Genomic DNA, 21,568 nt, shown 5'->3' on the forward strand with positions numbered 1-21,568 from the left:
CCCACTTCTCTATCCTCTATTTGGAAAGATAACATTTGTTATCTGCAGTAGACTCAATTTTCCACATGGTGCGGCCCTTTCAGAAGAGGCTGAGCCACAGGCTGAAGTTGGGAATTTAAAAATACTCCTCTCAATTTTTAATCACCATTTCTACCTATCTATCCATTCATCATCTTACATTTCTTTTGTAGTGAGTCATTATAGTCCAGAAGAGTCAAAGGCCTACAGCCTTTAGCAGTGTCTCTTTTCTCCAGGTCAGAATTTAGTTTTTATACCAGAGATATGTGGATTGGCTATACATCTTCAGCTAAAGGATGAACATAGGAGAATAATCACCTGGAATAATGTAAAAGGAGAGTAGCAATGGGGGAGAAAAAAATCTTAACAAACAAATGTGGGTTTTTTTCCCCTTCCCCTTTATAAATATGGTTTGAAACCACAAGGAACAATTATGATAAGTTTTGACTTCTGCTGTTAAAAAAAATTAATGCAGCCTATTTTATCCAAACAGTGTACATACACAGTCCCCACTGCTTACAGAACAATCAAACTTTTTGCTATTTATCTTTCTAGAATTTTGTGTGGATATTAGGTCACATCATCTACACTGGTAGGACATTTTTGGAGTAGGATGGTGCTCAGCTTTTAGCATCTTTACAGGAAAGAAATTTTCAGTAGTTCCTTGTGATATTTTTTTTTTAATTTAAAGATTATACTCGCTGTTTCATGCTGAAATGTCTTCCCTTCATAAGATTTAATGTTTTTGTCCAACTTGATTCCTAAATTAACATTTGATTGTTCTTTATCCCCTTTTTACTGAGATAAGAAAACAAAATATAAATCAAAAGCATTCCACATGGATGATTTTTGGAATCATGCACAAATAAAGTAGCAACTACCAACTACAGTATTGAGTACTTGGAAACGGAGACACTTAAAATACAAGATTTGTTTGACTATGCAATATCATTAGTCAGAAATTGCTTCAGATATTCTGTGAAGATGTGAAAGGAATTTACTTTACACTGGTAAAGCTAAAGAAACAAAAATCAGATAATGCTTTATGGAATAAAAGTAGGAAAAAAACCCTCTTGTACTTCAAAATGCATAGCAGCTATAGTATGTCCCAGAAAAACTTTTACCTATAAATCAGCCTGTAAATGTTTAATCACATATGCTTTTAACTGCTTAAAATTATTTTTTGAGTATTATACTAATTTAAGTCAATTAAACATTTTAAACAAATGCTACTACTGGAAAAAAACTAGTTGCTAGGGAGCATAATTTGAAATTGTATGAAAAATGGAAATATAATTAAAGTTAATATAAATCATTTGGCCAGTGCCACACTGTAAAGGAAAAGATGCCCCCCTATTCCCACTCTTCCCCCATGCCCAAAGACTTCTACAACACACTTCTGTTTTTCATTTTTTAATAAGTCCATAAAAGCCAAGGATTTATAAAAAGTACACGGAAGTCTATTTACATTAACAGATCATTGAGAAGCTGCAAGCTCTCTTTAATACAGGAAGAATGTCTTTAAGATTGGGAGTAGTAAATAAAACAGGACACCAAAACAGATAAGGTGACAGCAGCTTTGCTGACTGCTGAATTTCTGTTTTTTTTCTTCAGGCAATTAGAGATGCAGGGGGACATGACAACCAAAACAATTCAAATTCCCTCTAGCTCTGAAGAAAAGAGAAAATAATTTAAATTTTACTCTTTTTCTGATCTGTTTAAAGTCATACCAACAGATCTGTTACTTTCATCTTTCTCTTGAAGGAGGGAAAGTAGTAAATATAAAAAGGATCAGAAAAAGATGTTAGGAAAAGATGCAATGGTCCCACCTACAACTACCATGAGGAAAACAGATTCTTGAATTGTTTGCCCTGTCCAACTCCAGTCTCTGAAAAGCCAACTGACCAGTTATTGCACGGTGAAGAACCACTTCTTGCACATTTCTACAGATCTTTTATCACTGAGCAAAAACAAGAGGAAAAGCCATTGGAAGTCTCCTAAAGGCTTTTTTTTTTATGAGAAAGTAAGTTTGTATTCTTGCATCACCATTCATCTTTCAATATTTGTACTTTAAGTAAACAAGATAATTTCACAGTAAGCAAAAAACTAAAAGTAGCTTAGCTTTCCCTTCTCTTAATAGCCTAGGGATAGGAAGGTCATTAGGCATATTTAACTGTTCCTAGTTTGAGCCATACAGTAATTTAATGTTCCTCCAACAATGTGGTTTTCTTCACAAAATCTATCTATACTTTCCCCCTTAAAATTTCCTTGTGTAGCACACAAGTACCTTGAAGACAGACCAAATGTCATACTCAGATTTGCTACAGATGATCCAATCCTTCTTTCTTTGGAAAAAAAATGGGTATTGGAGCTTATCCAACTGTCAAGAAGTTTGATATTTTCCCTACCTACAGAAGAGGTATAACCTGTAACTGCATATGCTCCAACTATGTCTCCATCCGAAAGTAATTATGTTTAGTAAAATCCAGTGACACCATCACCCCTCTGACCAACTAACACCTCAGTCTATGTCAAGGTATAAAATCTTAAGTGCTAGGAGGGAACTGTAAAGTTTTGGACATAAATCACAGTGAGACACGTGAATATTTAATGAGATTTCAATTATCAGTCCACAACCTGTGACAAACATAACAGTTACTGTTACCTAAGTGGTAAGAAATACTGTTCCAAACACCTCCCAGTGGTGTATGGGACTGTAACTGAACTGCTGATTATGGTGCAAGTGGGTGTTCTGGAATTTAGTAAGTTTTCCTTAATTATCAATTGGCAGTTAACTTAATATCCTGCCAGGCTTCCCATTTTTTATGATTAAACCTTCAGGGCAGTAGAATTAATTTTTCAAATTAGTTAGTGATATAAGTTATACTGTATATGCTAGATACTGGCAACAACTGAAGCACCAATATTAAACCAAAATCCTCACTACTGATGAAAGTTTCATACAGTGATTCTGATGCACTTGGCAGTACAAGTGAATCTCTCATGCTAACTACTATCATCTCCTTCCCCTTTTTCTTTAATGGTACACTGAGTGCCCCATGACCATTCAAGTAACAAACAGGAAATCAAGGAAGAAGTTTTCTGGAATTTCACAGAAATCAAAGTCTTGCAACTCATGGCAACATCCATGGTTCTTATTGTAATAAAAAGTCAGTATATGTTCTTAATCCTGTTTATATTAAGATTTCTTTTAAAGAAAAGGTGCTATTTTGTATTGTTTTATCTATGAGGTAGATGGCACTTTCATATAAATAGTGTAAATCAGAAATTAAGTTAGCTCGAGGCGTGCAACAAGTCCTGCTCTACTGACTGTTCAAAGTAATTATTTATGAATACAAAATACTTGTAAATTTTAAAAGTCAAACAGTAAGTCTTTGAGAGGAGAATGGGGGCCAAGTGGACAGAGGTGCCTTTGCTTGTCAAAGGTCATCGGAATTCTGTCTTTAGCCTCCAGACCCCTTCACCGTTTGGGGTCCTGTGGAAGGTGCAGATATTGCGGAGGAGTTCTCTGAAGACACAGGAGTGTGCTGCAGGCAGTTTGGACTCAAATTCCTGTAGTAATTCCTGAGTGCTGGCCTCGCCGTCCACACGCGCCTGGAACGCTATGAAGTTACGTAAATCCACAAGCAGTTCATCGTATTCTGTTGAGCCCTGGACTGGGGTGGGTGCTGGCTGATGGTTCTCATCTCCATCGTTCCTTGTCTGCTGTGGTAAAATAAGGTGGTTCCTTGCCCTCATATTAGCTAATAAAGATGAAGAGTCTAGAGCGCTGGACGATTCTCCAGATTTTCCATCGAAGTACTCACTGGAACTACACTTCTTTATATTTTGTTTCTTTATTGGATCTGCATCCTGCAAATAAACATACAGACTATGGAGGAAGTTGTATTTTGAGACCCACAGAATCTGTTAAACAAAATCTGCATGTAGTTTAGACTTAAACAACAAACATGACCACTCAAAACTTAGTCATTTGAAACACACAATAAAGAGGTGATATATTCTGGTCTCAACTTTAGAACTCAGGAAGAGAAAGAAAAGCATTGCTGGTCTTGAGACAGATAACTAGACCACAATGCAATGTGTGACTGTGTAGTGGTTTTGAATCTGGGCCTTTCTTGGTGATCAGGTTGTAACCAAGGAACCAAGGTCATGTTCCCAGTATTCCATACGATTTTACGTATGCAAGAGTATAATTAAGGAGAGAGAGGAAGCTCTCGCTCTTTTTCTTCCGGCGGACCCAGGGTGGAGGTGGCTCTGCTGTCGCTCTGCCCAGGTGGGGGAGTGGGGCCTAGCGTGTCTGGTTGGCCTGGGGGGGCGGACGGTGCTGGTAGCTGTGTGGTGTGGCTCACTTTCTCTCGAGGGGAGTATTTGACTTTTTGTCCCTTTTTATCCCTTTTGTATCCCTTTTTATCCCTTTTTTCCCTTTTCCCTTTCCCTTCCCTTTTCCCTTTTGGGGAGTTCCCTTTGGTTGGTAGTGTGTATATAGTTTTCTTTATATATATATGGGTCTTCCATTTGAAGTTTATTCGGTTTGGGTTCTTTTGTTTTTTTTTCCGGTCGGCTGGGAGGGGGTGAGGGGGAGGGTTTTGTCCCCGGGGTCCGGGCACTTGGCTGGGAGCCAAGTCCAACCTGGGACAGACTGCTGTAGCCAATTAGACTTCATTAAAACATGAAAAACCAAAAAATTAACAGGTGACTAAAAATTCTAGAATTCTACATAATCATACAACAAATGTGTGCGAGACATCTACAGTATAAATCAGATTTGTTACATTAATCATAACATTTCACATACATCAACTATTAATACAGAAATGTCTCTTACCTTGTGCTTCTTTGCAGGTGATGCACAAGTGGAATGTGAAGAAAGCAGCATGGAGTTTCTTTTTTGACCAAACCGACTCCTAAAAACCCACAAAAGAATTAATTCCATCAAATATCTTTCTCAAAATGACTAGTACAGTTTTTCCAAAGACAGACTGGGTTTGCATTTTAGGGTTCTCAAGAGCCCTCTGTTTTCTGTTCTACTGTGCAACAATAATGCTTTCTTTGTGCTTCAGAATAGACTACCTTGGCTTGTAATGTGCCTTCATCTCTATAAAAATATAAAACATGAATGCCACTTTGATATATGTAACTGCAAATTACAAGTGCAAAAAAAGATAAATCCTTAACATCCTAACTCACTCTTCTGTTTTTGAAAAAGCAGCAACAGAACTTACTTTATTCCTGATGGTGCACCAGAAAGACCACTCATGCCTGTCCAGGTTGGCACACCAGAAGCAGCTCCTAAACATTGCTGACGAGACATTTTTAAGGCTCTCAAGGCATTCTGGGCCACTCTGCTTGCTTCTGCTTCCTCCAGCACATGATCTACACTGGAAGCTTCCATAATGGCATCATGCTTCATGACACTGTGTACCCCTAAAAATCAGAAGATTCAAAAAGTGAAGGAGGACATCTGCTAATACATGAAAATCAAATACTCAGTTTTTAAGTGAATGCCACAGTAACGTTTTTCCTTTTTCATGTTGACTATATTAAGCACATCAGTACAGTAATTCCTAATGAGAGAACCCCCTTCCATATGAGTTAAGTAATCAATTTGACAGCAAATCACTTCTGGTGTGCTGATGAGGTAATTATTCACAACAGATCTGGCAATTATGTGGGTAAATTGATCATTTCCGTTGTTATGGACAGGACAGACAGAAGTGAAACCCTTGTGTAAATGAAGGTTGATTACATCCTTATTTCCAGGAGAAACACTGCATTACTTCTATATCCAGAAGTGCAAATCTATCTGATCTGCTGGTGCCAAGGTAATTAGCACATTCATAAATGCAGCATTTAAATTATGAACATCCTAAGGTTTCAGCACAGTAACATAATAAACAAGTTTTGTATCGTAGCTCAAACCATCAGAGTAACAGAACGGCTCCTTCCCTCACTTGCATAGGTTAAACCTCTGTTTAAAAATAGTCGTCAGCCAAACAAGAACTGTTACCTGATTTTTTGAAAAGTTTCTGCAAGACATAATCATCATTTTTCTTTGAGTCTTCCTCCTTCTCTTCACTGTTCTCCCTTCTGTATTGCTTTTGTTTCACTAGATGAGGAATGCGTTTTCCTTCAAATTTGGCATCTTTGTGATGTTTCTTCTTAAACTCATCTTTGTGGCTCTCATGTGACACCACAGCCACCCTGTGCTTTGTTTTTGAGATACATTTGTAATGATTATTATCTAACTGCCCATCTTCAGTTTTAGCATCCTGCTTTTTCAAGGAGCCAGCCACATCACAAGTAAGGCTAAAATCTGCCTCGGCATTTGCATTAGCTGCTCCATGTACTTCATCAGCCACCACAGCAGTCAGACATTTGGCATTTTCTGAAGACCCTGCATCACACGGCAACGACTGGGACATAGATGTGTTACCACTTTCCAAGTGTTCCTCCTTGCATTTATTCAGTGAATTTGTATCAGTAGTAGCTTGTGCATTATCTTTTGCATAGCTATTTTGGTCAAAGGATTCCAAATTTCCTTTGGTTTCCTCACTTGTCTCTATTGCTTTAGCAGAAGAATCTTTCATGTGAGTGGTTGAGCAGGAATTGGAGGACTTGCTTTTCTTGTGTGAGCTGCTTTCTGCAAGATGGAGATCATGTTTAGAAGTACCATTACGAGATGGCTTTGGGACTTGAACATCTGAACCAGTACCTGAGGGATGAATAAAATTAGTATCTATTTAACAACAATTAAAACGGGTTTTTTCTGCTAAACAAATAGAAAAAACACATGTACCTGCAAAAATTGCACTTGTTTCTGTCCCCTGAGACACATCTGGGCTGTTCAGAGTAAAAAGTTCATAAAGGTCATTGGATTTGAAGAAGCGATTCTGCTTAGGGTCTTTCAGCACTCTGTTTGTTAAAAACTGTTTGAAGATTTGCCTAAAAAAAGAAAAAAGAAGTACTTTGTGCATGAAACAATGTCTAGCTATGTTTAAGTACTGAATACAGCACTTAAACAGAAAACTATATATGCACAAACGTTACCCTGCAGAACAATTAAGCAGTGGGAAGATTACGTTAGTTTCCAAAACAATCTTGAGTTAGTTACTTTCAAAACAACCAAGGAAATTGTTAAACACAGGGATTTATTATTTTGCAACAATCCCATAACACAACAGGTAACCACCATCCTGAGATGTCCTACAAGGCATTCCTTAACTAAGCAATAAATAATTTCACAGCTAGTATTTTTGTCTATTAAAATTGAAAAGCTTGCATATGTTACAATAAAACTATCAGAAAGCTCCTGAAAGAAAAACAAGAGCTTGTTAAAATGACAACATTTTACACATTCAATTGATTGGAGGGATCAAAAGCAACTGAGTAGCTCAGTTTGATTGTGATGACTGGATGACAGCCACTGAAAAGGGAAATCAGACTTGTGGTTAAGAGAAAGAGAAAAAGAGAGCCTACCTGCAGAGGACCAAAAGGAACAAATCTGGGGGAGAACTGAGCTGCAAAAAAATCTTCTAGTATTGATAAAACTAATTCTATGCCCTATTTGTACTACATGGTGCCTGGAGTAAAAGCTATTTTTCTCTACAAAAAAGAAATCCATAAATAAAACTGGAAGTCAGTTCTCTAGAACTGTTTTTATCATGGTTTTGGCTCTAACCACATTATGCAGTGAAACTATTTTTAAAACCAGTTTTTGAAAACTAAGTTTAAACATAGTCAGCTACTGCACAGTATCCAGTAGAAGAGTTTATAAAGTTTTTAAGGATTATCTGAGCTTCATAGTTTCCTGCAATGAGGAGCACATATTTGCAGGGAAGAACACACAGGAAAAGAGAAAAGACAATTGCTTTAAGTTCACAGTCCACTGCACTGTTCTGGAAATAAATGAATTTCTGATGGCTGTGCTGACCCTTAGAGTCCAATTCCTTGATGCGGTCAGTGTTGTTTAAACACAAGTAAGCCAGAGGGATGGAAGCCAATCAACAGCAGATGCTTTGTGTCCATGTGGCAAAACAGATTAAAAAAGGCATTCAATAAGTGCTAGCATTTCATCATTTAGAGCTTTTCATTCATCTGAGTTTTCCAAAAGGACATTTCAGTTCTGAAGAGTAATGACTAGACAGAGGATTCCCATGTACATTCATTTGGAATTCATGTGAATGAAGCTAACTACTGAGAAAGATAAATTGGGAAGCGAACTAAAAAGATTTCATTGATTTCAAAATGCAAGCACTTAAAAGGCTTTAGCTACATTTTGGAATAAATAACATGAATATGACTGGTGGTTATTTGGATTTAATTCTTTCACTTTGGAATGATTTGGGAATAAAATCAAATTGGGTTTGCACAGTAGTAAATGGATGTATGTATCACATACATCTTGATATATCCCAAGGAGAACATAGAGAACTTGTTGATTTCAATTCGCATTTCAGTCTTGTTGAGTCTCACATTCTGAGTAAGGTGCTAATTATTTTCTGTATGCCTCATACTCTCTTTTCCAGTGTGTGCTGCAGACAGGTGTTGGAACAGACTTGATAAGGCACATTTAGCAGGTGGGTCTTGGAGCTGAGGGAGAGCAGACTCCCAGCCCTGACGCTGGGAGTCTATACTAGAAGAAGGCCCATTTCTCAGGAGAAATTTTAAAAAGTTTTCCATGATGTGCCCATCATGACCAAGGTTGAGGGTTACAAGCCATGTAAGCACATGTACACTAGGTATGTCGCTGTGCACTGTGTTGAGTCGCGACAAGCATTTTCCTGAGCATGCAGCTGTATACAAGAAAACTTTCTGACTGACCTGTGGTATATCTTCTCTTCAATAGTACCTGCAGTGAGAAGCCTATACACAGTCACCTCTTTCTTCTGGCCTATTCTCCAAGCACGTTCCCGAGCCTGGAACACAAAAGGTTTGGTTACCAGTCATTAATTTCTTAAACATGTATCTGATGGAGAGCTAATGATAACACTGTTTCAAACTTAGTTTGGACATTTAACATAGTTCAAGAAGTGGTATTTCTACAGCATTATGACAACTAACTCTGCAGGAGAAGAACAAGATTTAGAAAGTTTACATATGTAGAAAGACAAGTCTCCAAGAAATCTATGTAAAAATTATCAATAATATTATATTAAAATTGGAACTTGTATCTAGAATAAGTAGTTTATACAGACTTATTCCAGAAGGGATCTATTTTACAGCAGAGCTTTAATACACACCTTTCCTTTGAACTTTTTATTCTTAACTGAAAGCTTTCCTACAAACATCTTGAACCTACCACTAATACATAGCACTCTAAGTCAGACGTGTAAATCTCAGAGCTACGTAGGATTCTATCAAAAAGTTTTTTCCTCTCAAACACATAAGCATCACATACTGCTATGGGATCTGATAAACCAGAGTCCCATCATACCCTGAGACAAAGCACGACTTCTAACAATACTGGCTTAGAGCAGCATTCAAAGGATATAGCTACATATCATTATCTAGTGACAAAGCCAACTTGAGCAACACTTGTTCTCCTTTTTTTACCCTGCATTGTCACCACGAACAGTCATATTGGTTCCACAGCTTGCACAGCTGTAGTCTCCCTTCAGAAAAATCTGGTTTATTTGTTTAAAAATCACGGGTCATTTGAACTGTTTGTTTGACTGCACTGTAAACAGACTACAAGAATTGACAATATTGAAGAGTGGTAAGATGCAACAACATAAAGGGGATGTGGTAGGAACCACTTAAATTGGCTTTGCCACAAGAGTAATCATAATGTGGAACTGCACCCTAAGCGACCACTGCTGGGAACAGCAACCTCGGAAAGAGCCACACAGTGCTTTAACGCTATTTGAGGAGATAAATGTAATTTCATCCTCAGTATTGTTTCAGCTTAGCTGGTAAATGTAATGTAATAAAACAAACTCACCTGTGTGTCTACACTAGGATTCCAGTCAGGATCATAAATAATAACCCGGTCAGCACCAACCAAGTTAACACCAATGCCACCAACACGAGTTGTTAAGAGAAAAAGAAATATGGATTTGTCCTATAACATAAAAGAGAATTTACTAAAGCAAGAATTACCAAAGCACAACATTAAAAGAATAAATTAATTCCTGGAATCTTTCATTATCAGCATTATTTACAAAGATGCAAAGGGGGCCAAGAGAAGGAAATACATTTCCTTGTTCATCTAATATCTGTTTTGGCAAATAAAAGTAGTCTAATCTAAACTTCATTTACTGTTTTCCAATAAAATTTCTTTTTCCCCTTCTCAACTGTGGTTATTTCTTAACAGAAAACCTAATTTTTAAGTGTGAAAGAAGTGATGACTTTTTTCTGCTCTCTCACTGAGGAAGTTGTTTCATTTGACAGAACTCCCCAGTTTTCTGTCTCAAACCTGAAGTAGTATATTTAAAAACACGCCAAAATGGAATGCAAGAACTTAGCCATACTCACTAATAGTCATTCATGTATGGAATGCAACACCTCACCTCATTATATTTTGTTACAAGAGGCTGTCTGGAAGCTATTGCTGTGGTGCCATCCATCCTGAGGTAGGAATAGTTTCTCTGTCTCACAAAGACTTCAAGTATCTGCATCATCTGTTGTGATGGAAAAAAAGTTATGTGAAGACAGCAGCTGCCTGATCAAGCCATAAGAATTTGTGGTACGAACTGCAGTGTTAATCAAACAACCACAATGACAAACAAAAACTTGTGAATTTTAAATGAACAGAAAATTTACTTATATAATTGGGGAAAAAAACCATTTATTTGACTGTTGAATGTATAAGTGGAATATCTGTGCTTGGTTTGGAAAGTCCAGGGCCATAGTCTCAAGATACTTAAACAGATAAATGATGCAGCATTCCAAGGGAAGCCACAGAAGCAAGACAAAATCGTGACTACACAGGGAAAACAAATGAAAGTCACTGTCTGTGCTAGTGGCCCAACACACACAGTTCTCAGAATTAGATGTGCACATGCATTACACAGAAACTGAGTACCAGTTCTATCCTGAAACAACACAGCAGGGACAGCTTGGTACGATATAGGTCCAACTGATACAAGCTTTGACCCCGTATATTGAAATTGGGCAACACTGCCACAACACTGTGCCACTCCAGTAAAGCTTACTGAGCTTGGGAACTGGTCTCCAATTATTCCAGATAATAGTAATTTTTGTAATTTCTTTTTTTTTTCTCTTCAATAAGATCTTAATTTTCTGAGAAGGACACTACAAAATGTGGTTCTAATTACAAGTCTTGTTGGAACATACACACACAATATTTTTAGCTTTAGTGATAACTAAAACTAAAACCAAGTAGGTCATCTTACCTGTCTTGACTGAGTAAAAAATAACACTCTGTGACCTTGCTTGTGCCATATTTTCAGCAAGGATTCTACCACTATCATTTTTCCAGAACGTCTCCAATATCCAAACTGATTTGATTCCTCCACTTCAGCATCTGGTACACCCTTTGAAAAGCTGGGGCTATCAGCGACAAAGTCAGGGTGGTTGCAAATCTTTCTCAAAGTTGATAGTCCTAAGAGAATCTAAAGAACACATGATAAAAGTATTTTTATTTTTATGACAAATGCTTGCATATACAGGCTGTGGTTGAGAAAAATAAACAACAAGGGATTAATCCAGTCATCATAAATAAGTTTGTTTGCCATTGAGAAGGGTTCTGTGCAGTTATTTGTTCAATAATATTACAAGTGTTACTTATTCTTCTGATATAAAGAGCGCCCATTAAAATGAACTAGCTTGAAATACCAAATCCCTCAGTCTTCTAGCACTACAATTTAGATGAGCCTGCTCATAATTTATGGTTTGTTTGGACAATGCGGTTTTTGTTTTTCAGCTGGGATTTGCTGCTGTCACCACAAAACGTCTAATAAAAGCATTGGCATTTACTATCCAAAATTTTCAGAACCCTAGCAAATATGATAGCCCATTCTGTAACATCTTTGGGAAATCTCTGCAGATAGACTTGTGCAAGCCACCTCGAAGATCAAGCTCCTTAAAATAATTTTCACTGGGATAACTAAAATGGCTAGGCACTTGAAGAAACTTGGCCACTATACTTTTGCAGGACCTGGAATAATAAAAAAAGTTCAAAACAGGAATAAGGACAACATGTGCTTTGTATGGAACTGCAATATATATGGCTATACTGGCCATACAACTGACTGAAGCCACTGTGTATGAGGGGAGAAAGGATTTCACAGTTCACAAGACAAGAAAATGTGTTAAATTACACATTATAGCCAAGGCATACTACCTCTCCTCTTATAAACAACAAATCTGTATCCTGCAGCTAAAATGGAAGGGAGAAACATCCACTGCAAGCATAAAAATGCCTAAGGGACCAGATGTGTGCAATGCAGGAGTCACAGGGAATAACTGACATTTTACACAGGCAACAGTTAGCATCTGAATTTCACAGCAATTTCAACACTTACGCTGCCAGCATGGAGGCAGATCTTGAGAAGTGACTAATAAGAAAATAACAAGGATTTGCTCTGCAATATGGTAAGACTCTGCAATCATCAACCATTGCATCGCAAAGTTATCGCACCTGAACTGTACTCTCACAACAAATTATGCTTTTCCTTTGCTTCACTTCTGCACCAAGTTAAAAGCATGTATGCAGTTACCTACAACAGGTCATCCAGTAGCCAAGATTTGTTTCCAAGATCACAAACATTGTGAAGCCAATTCCATTCCTACTTTTATCTGGTCACGTCACTACATACTGGATGACTAACTCTACATATTTCATGCAACATTTCTTGAGAAAAGAAGTGCAGACATTTACAAAAGCAGAAATGAGATCAGCGTGCTTCCCTTTCTCCTCAGAAGCCAGCTAGAAGAATGCAAAGGCCAGTCCCTGACTTTACCCACCAAACTCTACCTGTCATTATCCTTACTGATACCCACCTGCATGTCTCCATTGAGAATCTGGTAAACTTCTTTAGAATTGATGTAATCTTGATAGATTTGACGTTGTTCCTCTGTCAAGCGGCAAAAGAGGACCTACAAAAGAAGACAACCACTCAAGCCCAACCTATGTGAATTTCAAAATTTTACAGTGTGCTACAGTGAAGCTTCAGAGATGTCTGACATACTGAAATACTAAGTTAAAAGATACTGCATAGAAATAATTAGAAATAAAAAAAAGAATATAATTTTTAGGGAATGAACATAATCAGTAAGATGAGTTTCATGAGGTTTTATGTGCTCTTTCCCAGTTATGTTTTCCCCTCAAATTGCTTTAGTTTTGGAAGTGCTACCATTTTCCAGTTTTAATGAGGTAACTGTGCAACGTTAAGTGTTCTCTCAAAGCTGTGTTTATAGGAAATGCTTTCCATTGTGGGTCTGTTATGTCCCTTACAACTTGCAAATTCTTACTACCTCATGGGAAGGTTAGCACATGTGATCTGTCATTAGACTTTGAGTGTGAGCATATAATGATTTTTCAGATGCTCTGATGGGCTAAAATGGAACAAAACACTTCCTTGCATCCTGCAAGGCACCCAGCATTATGATGTAAGTCAAACTGAGGTAATGCCTTGTGACTGACAAGAACAAAAAGCAAATTTGTTTCATCTGTTTATGATTGCGTTCTTTACATTAGGTAGCCCAGTATAATTCAAAGTATGTAGAAATTAAAATTGATTAAAAAAGATCGTTGGACTGAACAAACAAGTATGGCCTACTTGTTTATTATGCACCTTTCGGCACTGTCTTACAAAGGCTAGCACGTCTACTTCTCTTTTAGAGGGAGAAGTCAGGAAGAGAATGAGAAGAAAACATGAAAGCCTGAAGCACTGAAACCTGAATGGCAGAAGAGTCTAATAATTACTACAAGTGAGTATTTGTAGGAATTTTAGTTGACTCATACTTTCAATCTCCTCTGAGTCAAAATATTTCCTAAAAAAATATTCTACCTCGTGGTAAAGCAAACAAGTTTTACATCAAAAAGCTAATATTTTGGAAATTTGTTAGAATGTATAGGTCAGCTAGCCTGCAGAATGAACAACTGCCATCAAGTATTTCTCTACTACTTTCTGCCCAAATTAGTATTTTTACAGCAGGAAATAATGCTACAGTGTTTCCTACTGTAAAAAAGGAAATAGGCAACTCATATCTATGCACAGACCTGACTACACTTCATCTATCCTTCGCTTTTTAGATGAGTGCGCTCAGAGACCCTGCAAGACTGTGACCATTTAATACTCAGAACACTTGTGAAAAGAATATGAATCTTGAAAGCTCTACATCTTCTTTTCAGTTAAAACAGCATTTCAACTGCTATTAGCAAAACTTATTTCCAAATGACCAGGAAAGATTGAGTTTTGGGGGGGGAGAGGAGTCAGATCTAGTAGTGAAGATAAACAAACCTGTTCATTTTTGTCTGGAAGTGAAAGGCTCATTTTTACATCAGCCTTCATTCTTCGCAGCAAGTAGGGGTTTATGGTGTCCCGTAACACACAGGCACATTTGTATGCAGTTTTTACCTGAAAACAGGAAGAAAAAAGCACAGGTTATATTTTGATTCTTGATATTAATTTTAGCAACAAGCAAAATTCCATCATTAGTGATAGGAAAATTCTAATTAAATCAGATGTTTTATATTTTACATGTAAGAGTTACATATTCAACACAATAAGAATTGCAATAAAATTCATGTTAGCAACAATAAAATTGAATAGGTCTTCCTCAGAAACCACAGATTTGTCTTTAAAAAGAGACCAGAAATGAGATATTTCATTAGAAACCAAAGATAGAAGTAAGCATAAATTTACACAAAACTAAAGTCCTCATGAAAAACTGGTAATACATATACTAAAGATCAAAAAAGCAGCCTGCAGCAACGGGTGTTACTAAACAATAAGTGAAGATTAGTGCTCACTTGAGACTATTAAAAAAAAAAAAAATCGGTACAAGAAAATCTCCATGATCACAGAAAGTAAAGGTCACTCTGGCTTTAAATGGAGCATATGGTTCTAAAATGGGTAATGGGTGTGTGAGATGGGTAATAACTGTACATAATTGCTAAAAATACCTTAATTTCTCTTACATCAAAACAAACAATATAATAAATTATTGATATGTAAAAAACCAAATTGAAAGTCCAATTTAGTAAATTACTAAGGTTTAGACAAGGGAAGTACTTAAAAATAAAATAAAACTTTAAAAATACATGTGTGCATTACAAAGAGGATACAAAAAGATACAACATTCTTAGCACTTATATACAATTTCGTCTGCAGATTATGATACCAACAATTAATTTATCATCTAATTTGAGAAATGTTCTCAGTCAATATTGAGAACCATAACTACAAAGATTAATAGTTACTTACTATTAATACTTACTGAAAATCATTTTCCAAATAATTTTTGCTTTCAAAATTAGTTTATCTACTTTCAGATTTCGAACACCTACTTTACCTTTTAAAATAAAAATAGTTTTCAGTTTGGATTTAAGGATTCCTCTTATTGCATGATTTGACAAAGCTTGATATCAAACAGGAAAGTTGTATTTAAGTACATCAAAATACAAGATCAGTCACTTTCCACTCCATTTTGTTTATCTTTACTTCTTATCAAAGAATACTTTTAATGACTTAAATCAGGGCTTTTGACAAGAAAACCCTTTGTATAAGTTGTACCCCTGTATAAATGAAATGTTTTCATTTAGCTGAACAGTTGTTTTTGTACATGCAGCAGTAAAACAAATATACACCTCTTTTTTGGGTTAGTGTAGTGTCTAGAACATACAGCACGAAGCACATTTACACGTCAGTTTAGAAACAACACACCAGTTTCCTTCAAGCAAAGTGCTATTTTTGATGTATTTACCTGTACAGGAGAAGCATTGCAATATCCTCCCATGGTTATTGGGACAGAAAACTGCTCCATGAACACAGGTAGGGTTCCCAGTTTTCCTGGGAATATAAAGTCAAAGAGGGACCAGAGCTCCTTTAGGTTATTTTGCATAGGGGAGCCAGACAAGATGAGTCGATGGGGCGTGCGGAACTATTAATAAAAACCACAAAACCAAAAGAAAGTTATTTTCATGGTTCATGATGTAACCTGTCTCCTGCCCCAGAGGATATTCAGTTTCACCATCAATGAATTCTCATGTTAAAATACGCGGCCTCCTATTTGTGAATAAAAGAGCTTTCTGCAATATACTGTCCATAAACTGTTGGCAGAAAATTCACACCAGCAATCTGACATTTATACCCAATGGTAAATTACTACGCAACTTAAAATTTCTGATTTTTTTTCTTTACCATACTTCTGTAAATTTACTCATGTAAATTCATTAAAAATGCTAAGTAAATTAAATAGTCAAATACAGACTGTTGTGATTTATGCTTTTATTCTTTATTACTAATCAAACGTATATTTTTATGATAGGCTATTAGATTTTGGAACCTCCCCCCAGAGCACAAATTTATTTTCTATAAAGTACCTGCTTGCATGCAAGCGTGACTGCAGCATTTGGATTTCGGATTTTGTGACCCTCATCCAGAATCACATAATGCCAATCATACGTGTGGATGTTGTCCTGCATCAGTCGAATGTATGAATAAGATGTAATAAGAATTCCATGGCATGAAGCAATTTCACGAATTAGTTTCACCTAAAAGCAAAAGATCCACATTGTCAGCAACAGTGAGACAAAAATCTCAGACCTACCGAACTACACACATACAGGTCTGCTATCCAAGGTATATATAAAATAAAGTTCTGTAAAAGCAGATATATAAGCACTTGAATACTGTGTTATAACAGTATTCAAGATCAGAATTTGACCTGAAGTCTGGTCAGAAAGAAACAGTGGGCTTTATTTTAATTTTTTTAAGACAATTTCTAAAAAAGCAAACACTGGATTTGATTAACGCAACTGATTTCTTCAAGTTCTCCTACATTCATGTCACAAACCCAGCTTTGTGTACTACAAGCAAGATCTATAACATTAGAGGAAAATTAAACAAGTAAAAAACTGAAAAACAATCACAAAAAACATCTGTTTGGTTAATTCTAAATTCTGTCTAACCTTTCTCATTAATACGATTAATATATTTGTTATGAATCTTCAAATTTTGTGCTTCTCTTTTAAGCTATAACCTTTCCCCAAGTTTTTACTAGCCTTTATATTTGCAAAGTATGTAGGGCAGAGACAGTCTATATCACTTTTCACAGCATTGAAGACTCATCTCTATTGCATTTATCCTCCACATATAAATCTAGAAGACTTAAACAGAAGATGATGGGCTGAGAAACAATTTCTGGATGAAAGAAACATATTCAATGTAAAAGAAAAAAGAAAGTAGAACAACCACTGAATTTGCTATAGGAAAGGCAAAATCCTTATTACTTGAAGTGTCTTTAAGAAAAAAAACAAACCCAAACAAACAAACAAACAAGCAAAAACCCCAACAACAAAAACCCAAACAAACCCAACAAAAACAAAAGAGAAAAATCTATCTCAAAAAGTGAGATGGTGTTAAAAGTCCATGATCTTTTACTGTAAAATCAGTTGTTTACACATACCCCAAGATTTAAAGCTCTTATGAGCTTAACTTTTCAAGAATTTCTACTTTCTGATTATCATCTCCTGATAAAACCACAACGCATTATTTAACGTTGATATCACAATTCTCAAGAGAATATGCAATCTTCAATACAATTTGCATTACAGAGAGAGTAGGATTTCTAGGCAGCTGTGGACACCCAAAGCCTAATTTTACAATATTCTATATTATCCACAGTCTGCAACTTTTCTGGAGTCTCAGCAATGGCATATCCTAGAATATTGTAGACTTCTCTACCCAAACACTTACAACAAATCATCTCGGGTGATTTAAAATTAAAAGCTTGTAAAATATGTAACCTCTCCTAATTTTTGCAATTAATAGGCTATGTCTGCAATTAGCCTGACTTACAGAATGCTATGCTCTTGTCATTAAAAGATGTTTTGTGAAAGTGCTGCTGTTATTATAGAGGCTCAAGAGACCAATCCCTCCTAGAGGGCAAACAGTGGACCAGTAGAAAACAACAGCCATAAATCACGCTGTCAGGTAGCAGAGAGAACAGAAGTGAAACACAGGCACATGAAGGCCATTCACTGTAAACACACCACAGCAGAATCCTAGTCAGGATTTACTGAACCTGTAATTAATAAAAGTTTCCTTCAAGCTAAATTTTTAATAAACAAGGATTTGTGCTGACAATGAAGAAATACAACACAATTTTATCAACTCACGCTCTAACACTAATTCTCATTTTACTGCATTGGGTACTTTCTCAGAGGTTGCCTTCACTTTAGATGCAGCTCTTGCAGTAATTTTAAATCTTTTAAAATATGGTAACCAATTTAATACTGGATACATACTCTTTGGAGGGTGTGGCCTTTCAGAATTTATGCTATTTTATAATGTATTACTTAATTCATAATTCTTGTTTGGTTAGATTACAGCACGTTTAATTTTATTTTATTTTTTCTTGAGCAATACACTTCAATGAAATATTTCAGGGCATGCACTGTTAAACTGAAAAAAAACCCAACCAAACAAACAAACTTTGCTTAAGAGAGACAAATCCTACTAATGCCAAAAAATAACACAGCCATTAGCTAGTTTTGAAATTCTGAACTCTGCCTTTATATGATGCAAATGAATAGAGAAACGTGAGTAGATTGAGTAATTATGAACTTACATTTCTGTTCAGCACAGTACTTCAGGCTTTTTAAATTCAAGAATTTTCTAACTTTGGGTGATGAGTTGACTGTGTTGCCTTGTCTACACTGGGACACAACCAATGTATTGGATGGTTTTTGGCAAGCACCACTTCCTAAAGCCAAAACATTTATGACTTATTCTAAGGACACACCTTCAAGCAAATGCTTTTTTCCCATTGGTACCTCACTGTAGCTACAAATTTGTTTCTCGGCATACACAAACAGGAAAATTTTTTTGACTTACAAAAGTAATGTTTATCTTTTTTTGGATAAAGCAGTTTTTGAAAAAGGGCTTAAGAGGACGTGAATTCTGAATTATTATGTATTAGGCATTAAAAATGGTAATTTTCTTAGACAGAAATGTATATACTAAGACTGAAATTAAAGAAATAGACTAGTGATAACTACAAAATTCTCTAAACATTCAGATACCTTTGAGCAAGTGTGAATTTAGAGATAATATCTAGTCACATAAGCATTTTTCACTTGTGAATCAAAAATGCACTCTTCAGCAGACTTATCACTATCTCATAACCAACCATTAAGCCCAGAGATCCATAAATTCAACATATAAAACCTCTTTATTATTTCCCTGCCCCCAATAAAACAATCTAAATGGCACCACGAAGAGGTTTCAAAAGAACACATTACAATGTTTAATAATGTAAAAGTTGCAATAAAAAGAGCTAAAGCACTTAGTACATATTTATCAAGAATGCTGCTTCTTGGGGTATGATACTAAGTTTATCTGAGTTTGGTCCTTAAATCAGAAATAGATCCTTTGTATGGTTCCATATTCAGTCATATGGAGTGAGCCAATAACCATAACCTCTGAAGCTTATTTTGTTTACATGTAGATGATGTGCTCTACTGTGAGAGCAGAAGGTTTAAAGTTTTCAGTGTGTAGGTACCTTCAAGTAGATGGTTTCACAGCTGCAAGGGCCATGAACTGACAACTGCTTCTGAGAGCTGTGCTGTGCGTCCTGCATTTGACCAGGACAACGGAATGCAAAGCTGCAGCTTTATAAATGGTATGTGATTACCACTAGAGAGAGCTGTTAAACTCAGTGTTACCTGTTCTAAAGATCAAGATATTAGAAGTTCGGCCTTGAACTTAAAAAATAGAGTCTCCTTCCATACGTCCTATGTTAAACACAATAACCAAAGTTCAAGTTCCCTCTTGAATTCTACAATTTACAAATGCTCATGTGTCAACAGCAGTTTTGAAACAACAGGACAAGCTCTTTTTACAGAAGGCTGCTTTTCCAACTCTTGCAGAGCTTTCTTCTCCCCACCTTCTGTTCTACATCATAAATAAAACAGTATTTGTGATATACTACGTTAGATTTACTTCTTCGTTTTCTCTCATCCTTAGAGGTCTCAGAGCACTCAATGTTTACAGATCAGACTTAACCATAAACCATAGTAGGAGCTTAATAGCCTAAGACAGCACCACAGGACGTATTTAGCCACAAATGCTATACCTTGTTCAAACTGAAAGAGGACTTCACAAAGGAAGACTATTACTTAAATCTGGTTTTTCCTACTGCTTCCAACTAAAGCACGTTTTTCATCATAGAAGAACCAAATGATCTTATGGGATCACAAATACTAGTAATAAAAAAAAAAAAAGGCAAGTTTTACATTTCATCTAAATGTCCCTTTTGAAGCTCCTTCAGGAGCTTCAGGAGTCAGCTCCCTTTACAGGTTTTTTGTGTGAGGCTTCCTTGGTGCTGTAGTCCATGCTGAATTTATGACTAGACTGCTTGAACACCACGTATATGCTATTAGCACTTTAGAAGTCTCATCTTACATTTCTGTGCATGAGTGTGTCATTGATCTGATATTTAATATGTTTTGCGTGCACGTGCAATTTCTCTTCAGTTGGTCACTGTCAGCTGACATGACTTAATCTCATTTTCTTTCATGACAGTGTTACTTTCTTAGTTTTCATTGTTTCAAACAGTGATTTTTCTGTCTTTTTAACTTTCTTCACCACTCTCTTCATATACATGTTCTTAGGCTGTTTTTTAAGTTGGATAGCCTGACTCGCCTGAAGTTTCAAACTTTGGTACCTTGCAGGAACAAAACAAGGAAAACTTAAATTTTCACTTTCCCTTAGGTGCTTAAATGGATTTTCAGGATTCAGCAAAACATTTTTAAATTTCTCTTTAAATATTTATTGAGTTTCTTGTAATAACATTAAAATGATATGGTGCTTAATTGCACTTGATTAAACGTATTCTGAGGTAATTGATGCAGTTACAGTACATGGCAAAAAAGGAATAGCACACTCTAATGTGCTAATAGCTTCCTGTTGTTCAATTAACTTGGTGTGTTTTCAAGCCCTAAAAATGTGTTGCCCTCAATAACATGCTTGCATGTCTTCCTAAATTAAATCATGTGTGCTTATTTTGGGTTATTTGTTAATTAATGGACTCGACAGAGTGGCTCAAATTTTTCCATCTGCAGGTATAGTCACATTTTCAGGACTTCACCTTCCCATTGTCTTCCTGCAAATGCATATTCAACAATTTAAAATTATAAGCACTTTAAATAGGGCAGATTTAGAGAACTGAATCTAATGCTTCATCTTCTAAGAGCTGCAACAATATGCTTTAGGAAGTGTCACTGCTGATATGGTCTTAATCTCATGCACATTTTTTTCCTAGATGCCTCTTAATCAGAGAAGAACAAGCTAAAGTAAGAAAAAAGAAAACACTTGGAATTCCAATTCTAGTTGCT

General features: G+C 36.2%; 1 protein-coding gene across 3 annotated transcripts in view; it reads right to left on the reverse strand.

The window, feature by feature from the left end:
- Positions 1-1,427: 1,427 nt before the first annotated feature.
- Positions 1,428-21,568, reverse strand: part of ERCC6 (ERCC excision repair 6, chromatin remodeling factor) — a 46,377-nt gene continuing 26,236 nt past the window's right edge. For all 3 annotated transcript variants that reach the window (XM_027880476.1, XM_027880477.1, XM_027880475.1), the window contains 13 exons: positions 16,553-16,723; positions 15,934-16,110; positions 14,469-14,585; positions 13,006-13,101; positions 11,397-11,615; positions 10,551-10,661; positions 9,983-10,102; positions 8,863-8,957; positions 6,839-6,984; positions 6,050-6,754; positions 5,265-5,466; positions 4,868-4,946; positions 1,428-3,891 (listed from right to left, as the gene is read on the reverse strand). In XM_027880476.1, the coding sequence (XP_027736277.1) occupies positions 3,466-3,891; positions 4,868-4,946; positions 5,265-5,466; positions 6,050-6,754; positions 6,839-6,984; positions 8,863-8,957; positions 9,983-10,102; positions 10,551-10,661; positions 11,397-11,615; positions 13,006-13,101; positions 14,469-14,585; positions 15,934-16,110; positions 16,553-16,723 (2,664 nt within the window). In that variant the 3' untranslated portion in view covers positions 1,428-3,465. The remainder of the gene's footprint in view (positions 3,892-4,867; positions 4,947-5,264; positions 5,467-6,049; positions 6,755-6,838; positions 6,985-8,862; positions 8,958-9,982; positions 10,103-10,550; positions 10,662-11,396; positions 11,616-13,005; positions 13,102-14,468; positions 14,586-15,933; positions 16,111-16,552; positions 16,724-21,568) is intronic.

The sequence above is a fragment of the Empidonax traillii genome, unplaced genomic scaffold, assembly GCF_003031625.1.
Source record: "Empidonax traillii isolate 1590-97213 ecotype Southwest subspecies unplaced genomic scaffold, ASM303162v1 scaffold70:size1330859, whole genome shotgun sequence".
NCBI classification, from domain to species: Eukaryota; Metazoa; Chordata; class Aves; order Passeriformes; family Tyrannidae; genus Empidonax; species Empidonax traillii.